Source organism: Seriola dumerili, unplaced genomic scaffold, assembly GCF_002260705.1.
Source record: "Seriola dumerili isolate Sdu_G_001 unplaced genomic scaffold, Sdu_1.0 BDQW01000088.1, whole genome shotgun sequence".
NCBI lineage: Eukaryota > Metazoa > Chordata > Actinopteri > Carangiformes > Carangidae > Seriola > Seriola dumerili.
This window is the reverse complement of record NW_019174343.1, coordinates 12,167,155-12,178,547: the sequence shown is the minus strand read 5'-3', so window position 1 is coordinate 12,178,547 and position 11,393 is coordinate 12,167,155. Positions and strand designations below refer to the sequence as shown.

General features: G+C 41.0%; 1 protein-coding gene across 2 annotated transcripts in view; it reads left to right on the top strand.

Annotated features, from left to right (window-relative positions):
* The first annotated feature begins 719 nt into the window (after positions 1 to 719).
* The window catches only part of LOC111221852 (arf-GAP with coiled-coil, ANK repeat and PH domain-containing protein 3-like), a 59,501-nt gene continuing 48,827 nt past the window's right edge, over positions 720 to 11,393 (top strand). For both annotated transcript variants that reach the window (XM_022745436.1, XM_022745437.1), the window contains exon 1: positions 720 to 842. In XM_022745436.1, coding sequence (XP_022601157.1) covers positions 796 to 842 — 47 coding nt within the window. In that variant the 5' untranslated portion in view covers positions 720 to 795. The remainder of the gene's footprint in view (positions 843 to 11,393) is intronic.

Sequence of the window (11,393 nt, the reverse complement as noted above, 5' to 3'; positions counted from 1 at the left end):
AGAACAACAGACAATTGATATTAATCTCATCCTGTTAAATAAAATCTCAGCCTGATAATTACACTGAATTTCTTATCGTTTCATTTCATTATTGTAGCCTACAATATAGACTCAGAAATCCGAGATTAAAGTCTGATTTTCTGGATTAAAGTAAATAATTCAGATACTGTACTTTAGTAATATGTTTGAAGTATTTTAACACGTTTTAGGTTCAGGTTTTGAGTGTTCTGTGTTTTAACTGGCTGCTATAAATTTCTCCTTGGAGATAAAGTTCAAATTGAAGCTGATTATCACATTTATACTTAATTAACGAATAAGATTGAAGTTTGCATTAATCTATTCTGTTTATTATTATTAAATAGGCATATATAAACTTTATTATGTTTTTATCGGGCTATATTGTTCCTACTTAAGATGTTAGGCTATATTCGTGAAATAAACTTTATAAGGCAAAAATTATCTAGATATCATCCCTCCTCCCATGATTCCTCCTGCTTTGTCAAACAGTGTTACGGCAGGTTGGAACTAGTCGGCGCTCTCGTCTCCCCCTTTAGTCTCCACGATGCAGCTACGCCTCTCGCCCGTCTCGGCAACAGCGGCAGCAGTGTAGTAGTAATCTGTCTGCCGCGCACTTAAGCTCGCATTTTGTGTCACGGTGCCACCGGGAGAGGGGCGACAGACTGCTGCGCGTCCGGGGATAGGCTACCAGTCACCATCCGCAAAGGTTCAAGCGACATCCCGCTGCGGGCAATGACATTTGTAGACTGAAGTGGGAATACACGAGAAAACGCAAAAATGACGGTGGACTTTGAAGAATGTATAAAAGATTCCCCCCGATTCAGGTAAGGCTGGCTCCTCTCAGGCACATCACATCGGTGCGCAAAAATGGCACACCTTCTTTTACGCATGATTTTTTTTTTTGAGACGGGGGCTGAACGCTTCTTCTCATGCAGAATATGTGGTGGCATCAACAGAGCAAATGATACATGGGTGAATTCAGGCATTAAACACACACACACATGTGTTCAACAGCATGATGCCGTTTTTCTCTCCGTTTTTCTCTAATTTTCTGTTTTTTCAAATCTTCAGTCGTATTCCTTAGATTTTTTTTAATGTCATCAATGATCTGATGGTTAAAACAAGCATTTGCTGGAAGACACGCGTGTGTCGGTGGTTCCCGTGTGATTGTGTGATTTTTGAATGTGGCTTGTAACGTTAGCTCTGCTCATATGAGAGGAGAGACACTCATTGCCTCGCACAGTGAGGATCCATTTTGCTTGAGTGTAGAAATCTGAATTGATTTTTACTCCTAATGTCATGCTTCAATTAATTAGTAAAGAGCACTCTTTTATTGAGTCCTTCTAATGTGAGGGTGTGTGAGAGGTTACTCCTGTGTGTGAGTGTTGCAGCATGGCATACAGGTTGGGTGCAGTCTGCTCATATGCTCACAGAGGCGGCCCTGCAGTCACCCAGTGTGTCTCTGTGGTAGCAGACTGGAGAGGAGATGCCCTTGCAGCAGCAGTAGCATCAGTAGTAATGGCCTGGTTGACAGAGAGGCAGCAGGGAGAGGGGTACGCTCATTCTCTCTCTCTGCAGGGATGGCGCTCGTATCCTGGGCACAGATCCAGCTGTTTGGTCCCTCGCCTGCCCGCTGGAGGGTTGAAGCCACACTCGGTCCACGTGCCAGTCTGGCTGCAGTCCTGTGCAGGCCGACTGGAAACTAGCAGAGGAGATTCTAACAGCATCCAGGCCAGGGATCCCCTGTTAATTGTGTCAGTTTTTGATGGGCAGCAGATATGTGGTCAGTGTGTTATTTACAAGGAGCAGAATGTTAGTGGCCTATATTCTGTTTCTAGACAAAGACATGTTTAGATTCGCGAGTTTTATTTTTTCCTGTCTGCTCTTTTGTTTCTCTGTGTCAGCGTCTGTTGAGTGTTGTCTGTTCTCTCTGTTTGCCATTATCCCTCTCCCTCTTCCTCTCTCTCTGTCTCTCTCTCTCTCTCTCTCACACACAACTTACCATGCATGTTGAACATTATGCATGTCCACAGACTAACAAATAGACAGTGATTTGAGTGAGCTGGCAGACAGTGGCAAACGACAAAGGATCTGAGCGAGACAGGCTTTCAGAATTGATGGATGGCTCAGGATGGAAGGTCACAGGAAGAGACAGAGAAGCAGAACACATTCAGTCACTTCCCTTTTTCGGCCTGGTTCACTTTCCCATGATCTTATGAGGATTGTTATTTGGAAAATTCCACCACTGACAAAGGAAGCTGATGTTTTCCTGGATCAGGTTTACAAGCAGCAGGAAAAATGTGATTGCGTAATACAGTGATCGTGATGATAGTGATGAAAAAGTGATAATTATAGTAATGTACCTGTGTGTCCTTTACATACAAATAGCTGTGATACATTCAGTTTCTTTCAATTTCAATTTTGAGTGGAGTACATTTACATGCCCACTCGTTTCTCATTTTTGAGTCTTGTCCTTGCTCATATTTTGGATATGACTTAAACATGGAGCATGAGAGACCTTGTTTTTCATATAATATTACCAGGTTTCTGATCATCCGTCATATGCTGAGTTTGGTTTCCGGCTGCCAGGACACTGCTGAATTTGGTTTCTCCATCTTGTGACCAGTGTCATTTATTTCAGCATGTAGATCGTCATTACGTTCTTTCTCATCAGTTTAGCTACTCATTTTGCATTTATGTCAAATTAAGAGTGCTCTGTTGTTCATTATAACTTCATCCAAGATTAACAAATCAATCCTCAAACTCTGTTCAAAGAACCAAATGAACTCGATGAGAATTAACGGGATTATTTCAGCCTGATAACGGCACGTTAGCCTGAATTAGCCAAACTGCATTTGAAGAACAGGGCCCAGGACACTTGTGTGCATTTAAACTCGCACATTGTTCCCCTGCAAAAAATGACAGTTACACTTGCAACCACAGCACAGTTTTACCTCAACATACGTTTGGCCTTGTCCAAAGGGCAAATGCACGTGACAAAGCCATGCACCTAAAATCATTTAAGGCAAAGGTGATGGCAGTTACAGAGAAGACAGAGACAATCATCTTGAGGAGATTGTGTGCCATCAAGAGCAAATGCCTGAAGTTTTGAATCAAGACAACGTGGTGTGTCCTAAAGAGAGACTCTTTTCAAGGTTTCATAACTCCCAAAACGCAACGCAGCCTAAAAATTGGCATGTTTTTAAGTGCACATTTATTTAAAAAAAAAAAAAAAAAAAAAGGGAGCAGGTCTGTTGTCAGCATTATGTGACTTTGCCAGGTAATTAAAGACAGTCATGGCCAAATTTCCCATAATACTGGAATGAGTCGTGTACCAGGTTTCTTGTTCCTCTGTGTCATTCTGGAGTTAAAGCAATAAGAAGAGCAGAGATCCAGTCCTGTCTGTCTTCCCACACATGGTGCTGAAACACACACCCTCCCACTGCAGGTCTTAACTTGTGCCAGTGCTGTATGTGTGTGTGTGCATGATTGGGTGAGCATGAAAGAATATTTAAGGTATGTCTGAGTATCTCTAACACACAGCTTTCTGTTCATGCTCTTCCCCACTTTATTGTGTTTACTAAACTCTTTTTTTTTTTCTTCCTGCCCTTCCTTTTATTCAGCAGTCACCTGCCGCTTTCATTCATTTTCTAACAAAAGCTGAGGTGACGCGTGTGCACCTGCCGATATAGTTGTTGAGACTAAATGGTTGTAATCTGATTCCTGTGAGGCACGATGCTTTCAGATGTTTGGCACCGCTGGTTCAGTTTGGTCCATTCTCACGGCTCATTGAGGTTATCATGTGTGTGGTTTTATTTTGATGGCAGAACAGAACTACGTTCGGACAAGTTTTCCCCAAGGTCATTATTATAAACTAAAACCAATCTACTTGAACAGGATGTTTTTATAAGCGCATTACAGTGATTGTTTTACTCATCCTCTAACAAACATGTAGAGCACATTACTAATCATTTTTTGTAAATCACCTTATAGTTACTGATCTGCTGATCCTAAAGGGAAGTATTACATTACCCTTATATTTATATTTAGTATTTTCATTGACTGTGTCGTGATGATACAAGTATTAATATCCATATGTGGGTGTGAGCTGTTGCCTAGCAACAGCTGCTGTAAGAGAGACAAATGAGAGCTGGGAGAAAAGAGGACAGAAAATTTAAGAATGGGAAAGGAGATGGGCTCTTTGAAAAGACGCCATCATTATTTTGACTTTCTCATAAAGAGAATAATTTCATTGTTTCGTCCATAAGCATTAGTTAACCTCTTTCATCTCAATAAGCAATCTAACAGGGTTGTTTGGTGTCTGTCCATGTATTTCCTTGTGATATATTTTCCCACACATTTGGTAAAAGTAAAATCATCAGTAGTGTAATGAGATCGATCAGAGTAACTGCAGGTCTTTGTGGTGTTGGTGAGGTGCTGCTGTCCCATGTTGAAACCCTCACTTATTGATAATATCAAGCTTAAAGTAGATGCATTGTGGCATCTGACAAAACAGCAGCAATTGTTGCCTCTAAAAATAGTTATCTCAGGTCAGTGAGTGTACAGCTAGGAGTTTACTGATCTGCAGAACCAGCTGCACCTGTCTGCCTCTCTATCGGTTTTCCTTCTCTGTCTCTCCCGGCCTTATACTGTATACAGCATCAGGCTATCCATACAGGTTGAGTAGGTGAGTCAATGGGATTTAGAAAGTGATGGAAGGCGACAGACAGGCGGAGAGGAGGCACAGCTTAGTTGTTAATGTGCGTTACTCAATCTCAATCTTATAAACCATAACAACAGGGTTGAGTCACTGCAAAACCAGTAGCCATGTAGACTGTAAACAGACAGGAATCAGTCTGTGTAATCAGTTGTGAATAATTTCCCATAGGACTGGATAGGATTGTGTTACACTCACGACCTTCGTATCTGCACTTGAAAGTTGCCAAACCTGCATGCTAGCTTACCTCATATTCAAATAATCTCTTCAGGTAGCGACATGTCACACAGGAAAATCTAGGTGAAGCTAACGACTGTTAGACTTAATAAATAAATGTAGATAGATCTTTAAATCTTTCATTTATCTGATCATATCTGAGCAGCATGGTTGCCAGTCGAGAAATTCATTTTTGTTTTCCTCTTTGCAGGGTCTGGTATCTGTTTTTCTCCCTGTCAGGTGTGTACCTCCTCTGTGGTTGCTATGGGTAACTGCAGAAAGAAAAAAAAAAACTGATGAGAGGTCACAACCTGTCAGTGTGTCAGTGTGCTTTTTGATAGAAGCAGCTCCTAAAGCCCATATTCTGTGGGAAATGTAAACAATGTAGGTCTTATTATGCCTCACGAACCAAACCCTTCCTCTTCACCTTCACTTATATAAACAAGGTGTTATTACTTGTACTGTTTTCCAGTTCCAGTTGGTTGTGTTATAGTCCATCGTAAACTAACATAGTATTTGTAGCCTTGAAGAGTTTGAATTGTCTTACTATGAAATAAATCGTAATGAAAATACAAAAAGAGACTGTCTACACAGGGTTAAGAATGTCTCAAGTTTGTATATAGCAACTAATGAGTAAACCGGATATGGTAAAGGTTTTAAAAGCACTATGTAAAAAAAGGCTTTCACCTCTCTCATTCCTGGTTTCCTGCATTATTTGAAAAGCATGTCTCCATTTATTGGCAAATTAAAGTGCTTTTTGATGCTCTAGATATCTGTCTGGCGCCCTGGTTTCTTTTAACTGTCTGGATTTTTATTCCCTACTTGCATCATCATCACCTATAATCCTCCTTTTACACACATCATCACTTCGCTTGTCGGTGATAATGAATTCCTTTTGGTCAGTCGCCTGTGAAATATGCAAATATCCACCACGCTGCCCTTTCTAGTCAGAGGAGGGGAAGTAGATCTGTTGTTGCCAGGGGTGATCAGTCGCTTTGACAGGCATGGCAACTACCTATCCCCCTGTCTCGCTCCAGGATGTAGCGAGAGAGGCTCCTTTCAGCCCCTTTCATCACAGAAAGACACACAGCTGTTTGCAGTGTGTGCCAGCGGGCAGGTTTGTGCGCCAGCAGAGAGAGCACAGTTGTACCACTCGCAGCGTGAAGGGAACAGCACATGGTGACCTTGAAAGAGCGCAGATGATTTCACAGGAGAGAAGGAATTGTATTAAAGTGCTGAATAAGATTGCCTGTTGCCACAGAAGGCTGATGTTGACATCCTGCATGTTTGCTAATGTGATGATGCCTGGAAAGTGTCTCAGCCTGAAGCCATGGAGGTATGAAGTGCCAGCTTTCAGCCATACACCCATTGCATTACACGTCTGGTTGTCTTTAGCTTTTTTCAGACCTCTTTCAGAGCCACAGTGACCCTCTGAACTTCACTAGAAATAGATCTTCTCTACAACATCAAGTCCTTGGCAGAGCGTTTAGAGAGATTCCAGACCACTCACATTAAGTTGCTTATGTCAAGACACTCATTCCCAACCACTCTTCCTAATGCATCCATGTTCACAGGAGATGTGCTCTGACAGAAAGAAAACTACCCTGCTGGCCCAGAGTCCCTATCCTCTTACCCTCCATATATGGAGGTTCTGCATCCATTTTAAAGCCTTTATCAGTCCTGCTTTTTGTTATGCTAAAGACAACTTTAACAAAATTGCTCTGCTTGAGAATTCTGTGTTTTCTCTAAACCGCTCAGACCTCAGACCTTCCATCAGTGTTTTCTGGCAAACACAATAAAACAGCAAGCAAATCTCTGGCATTTGGTCCTAATCTTGAGGGATTTGCTCTCTGAGCAACAGGGTTTTTCCTTTGAAGGTGTAAGAAGGTCAGACAATGTATTTATGCTCAATATAGTCCCATAGGGAGGACGTGTTTATGTAGGTTTAGTATGAGAGAAGTTAACAACCAAGTATTTTTTTTTTTTATTTATCTGTATGACCAATAATTATTTATTATGTATGTACAGTATAATACAATTACTTTATAATACAATAAACCTCTCTACAGTTTTACAATTTTAGAATGAAATTGACATGACAGCATTGCCTAATATTTATATACCTTCACTGTGTTAAATTCTTGTGTCGTTTCAGTATGATGCAGTAGTTTGACTTTCACCTCAGCTCTTGTCATTAGCTCCACATTCTTTCATGATGGGATAAAAAGCTCTGAAAGGCTGCACTGCAGTAGATCGATGATCAGGTTGACAGTAGTGGATAGTTTTTTGGTGAACTCCTGATGGCGTTAATGGTGAGATTAGTAACTGTCCTCCTACTCTACCATTTAACCAACAATTGACCTTTTAAACTCTCATAACCCACAAGTGTCACAGAAAGACAATGAAGAGCATCAGGGCTTGTAAAAATATCTGACATCCCCCATCAGTTCACATAAATATTTTAGTTCCCACTGTGTGTGTGTGTGTGTGTGTGTGTGTGTGTGTGTGTGTGTGTGTGTGTGTGTGTGTGTGTGTGTGTGTGTGTGTGTGTGTGTGTGTGTGTGTGTGTGTGTGTGTGTGTGTGTGTGTCTAAAGGCAGAGGCGAGCCAAAGGAAACACGCCTTTCATGTCAGAAGCATGAAAAATTGCTGTCACTAGATTTGGTCCCATTAGCGGCATCTATGTGTTGTCTAACCCTCTAATATGCAGATCTGTGCTGCTCTTTTTCTCCTCAACAAAGAAAATTCACTGTTGAAAGACAGTGGACAAGGTGAACAAAGAGGGCAGCCCAACCCCTGTTTTTCCAGTGTGGGTTAACTGAATTGATGCCACTAAATGACAAAATGATGTCAGACTACTTCAGTGAATTAGAGCCAAATTGACTGGCTACTGAACTGTTTGATTGCTCGGAAACAGGATCAGGGCTGCTCGCCTGCTCACAAATCTGTAATTCCTGCATGCCTCTCACATGGAGATTGGGTATTTACCAATAAACAGGAGCTGAATGCTTAATCCAATGGTATCATTTGTACAGAAACCTTATTCAGATGATAAAAGAATAATAATAATTGTAATAATAACACACATGAAGACTTAAGAGGAAACCTTCAAGCTTTGCCTGAACCTAAAGCATCATATAGGAGCAGGTGTGTCACTGCCTGTCACTGGTGATTGATTGAATTAGGCCTGCAACACATCAGGAAGGCTTAACAGGAATATTTGTCTTATCAGAGCCCCTCCACCCACTAACAGTTTTAACAACTGTGCTTTTAATAAATCAAGGCTATTTTTGTCATGAGGTGTTGATCCTTGTTTCTGGAAGCTGAAGATGATACACAATAAATCAGAACGGAAATATTCAGGAAAAACTACTAAACATAGAACCATAGCTTATCTTGAGCTACACTGTCATGTTACGTATATCAGAGAATACTGTATTCTATATATTAGTATATTTCCTTATCAGCTAAAGGATGACACATCAAAAATTATGATTTTATTTGTTTGATGGGATATCTTGCACATTTCATAGTTAGATTTTCAGTTTTGTCAACGATCAGAATTATTTTACTACCTCTGCCTTTTGGTAATAAATTGTCTGAATCAGAAACAGAGTGACCTGTTTTTGTTAGAAAAAAGAAGAAAAAAAATGCAAAGTGTTTAAAACATAATAAAACATGATTCACTCCTTGTTGATTTTTAAAGGGGCCGTCCACATGCTCTCTCCAAATCTTTAGCAAGGGCTGATGGTTATGAGTGTTGTAATGAAGCATATATGGGGTTTTTACTGTGTTTCATTGTCCTTATCCGGTTTGCATTTGTGCCACACACGCATGCATATGTGCACGTGTGCCTGCTGGCTAGCATGTAGGCTAATCATATTCCTGTGTCAGGCATACAGTAGTTTGACATGATCACGAGTCAACATCAGCACGTGGACACTTCCACTGAATCCACAGTGCAGCAGATTTTCTGCCGCTCCGCTGCACGTGTTGCCGGGGGACTTAGTGTGGGACCCATTTATGAAATAGGATTATCAGTAACCACACTCTCTGATTAAATCAACTGGATAGCCTACACACCCTATTACAGCTCACACACTATCAGCCTCTTACCCTGAGACCCTCAATACAATTTCCTGTTCCATTCAGCAGCGGAGTGCAGGATAACTGAAGTAGAAATGCAGAAATTGGTCAGACACAGTTTATGTCTGATCGCAGTTCAAAGGACTCGTGATCCTTCGATCTGTTGCATGGACTGGATTTCGTTTTGTCAGTTCAGGTGCCGCTCATAACGGCTTTATGGTTTTATCAATAATACCATTCTGACCTTTAAACTATAGCCTGGGCTATTTTAAGACCAGTCCTGATGGTAGTGAAGCTGATGTCACGCTTAGGACCAATTCTTTTTCTTCAGCTCTCTACAGTGGCGTTTAGAGCTCAACACACTGCAGCCTAAGAAAACACATGCAAATAGACAAAACACAAGCAAATTCAGAAAACATCAATTTGACAACATATGCTCACGACAGAACCAAATGTGCTGTAAGAAACGACAACGACAAGTGTTTTGCAGGGGACACTTAAAGCGATGAACCTGGCTGGGACGCCCTTCTTGTACAATTTCTTTTGTGTGTATGTGAAGAGCATCTGTTGTCCAATTGATTTGCTTTCCGAATTTGCTTGTGTTTTCACAAGTGTGTTGAGCTCTCAGGGTTACTGTAGCTCTCTTTGCCAAATGAAAATGAAAATTTGGGCTACTTTTATTGGGTGGATTGTAATCCCAAAATATGATGGAGCTAGCTAAAGATATGCTCCATGGCCTTGAATACACAGGTTACTGCAAGTTAGTCAGACTTTCACCCCATTACATTACAACAGAAAGACACACTGTTTAACCCATTCCTTACACTTTTGCGCTCATGTTTAAAAGCACCGTTCACCCTGCTTCAACATGTGGAGAAATCTAAAGCTTCAAAGACCTGCCGTGCCTGGTTACGGTTGCTAAGCTTTGATTGGACAATCAATTTTCGGGTGAGGGGGTTAAGCGAACAAGCGTCAAGTCCTGGTCACAACTGTAAATGCCTCTCTTTCTGAATTCAGTTCTTCAATTACAGAGCAGTGATTGATGTCTAGGTCGAGTAAAGGGTAATAGGCAATTTAATTAAAATCTCCTGATTAAAATAATGACCTCATCAATAAAGACATGATCATCATCAACAGCAGCATGCACTCTGAATAGAACATTACTCACATGTTAGTGTAGCTCAATGTGAGAAGGATATTCAGTTTGAAAGGAATGAAACACTGAAAAACAACTTTTGCACAAGGTCAGTTGTGATTTGTGACAGGTGTCGTGGTTACTTCCTCTAACCACCGATGCGCAGATCAAATTTGATTCCCGTCATGAACAGCAAGAGCGAAAAATGCGGCACAAATTGAACCTTCTCACAGCTCTCCCGCTGTCTCACAGTTCATTGTAAAGACCCTCTCTCTCTCTCTCTCTCTCTGTGCAAGCATTCATTCCCACTGGGTCCCTGCAGGATTTGGTTGGGAGTTTGTTAAAATCCTGCCAAGGCCTTTTGAAACTCAAATCAAAACTATTAAGTAAATTGCCTGCATCTTGTTCCGGGGCTGCTTTCTTCTTCTTGGCACTACACACTACACAGGATCTTTTCAGTGAGAAATGTTTGTCTATCCTTGGGTGTCGTGCCCAGATCAAACACTTCTTTTGTATTCACGGAGCTGCAGATTTCGAGGGCTTCCTGGTTTCAAAACCCCATTTGCTGGTTTGGTAGTTATATTTTTTTTTGTTATAACCACTGGCAGACAAACAAGCAGACAGACTTTTGGTTTAGGCTTATAGAGGTTAAGCGCTCAATAATGGAAGCCATGTTTGAACTGTGAACCCCAAAACACGCTGTTGAGAGTTCACTCCACAGGAAGTTGTTAAATCTCACAAGGGAAACAAGCAGGACCAGGTGGCATGTAGTATGTGGAATGCATATGTGGTGGCCAGACTTCACTGTTAACTGCCACACATTTAGGCATGCATGGATAAACCCACTCAAGATGTTATGCATATATATTTTTATATATATATATATATATATATATATATACATTAAAAAACTGTTAAAACATGAAGCAGCATGTGTTTGCACACATAGGAAACATCAGAAAGACTTGGTATGCAGCATATGGTGCAATAGTGTGACATAACCATTTATATGGTTGTATTCTGCAGGGTGAAAGGGTCAATCAGCTGATGGTTTCTCACACTGCAAACCAAAAAGGTCCCGGAGGAGAACATGGTCTCTCCAAACTGCTTGATGCATTAAAAAAAAAAAATCCAGAACTTTCAACTTCAGGGTGGCTTTTTGTTTGTTTTGGATTTTTCATACACAATTTTGCAATTCTTTATACAGCCGAGTGGAAAGATC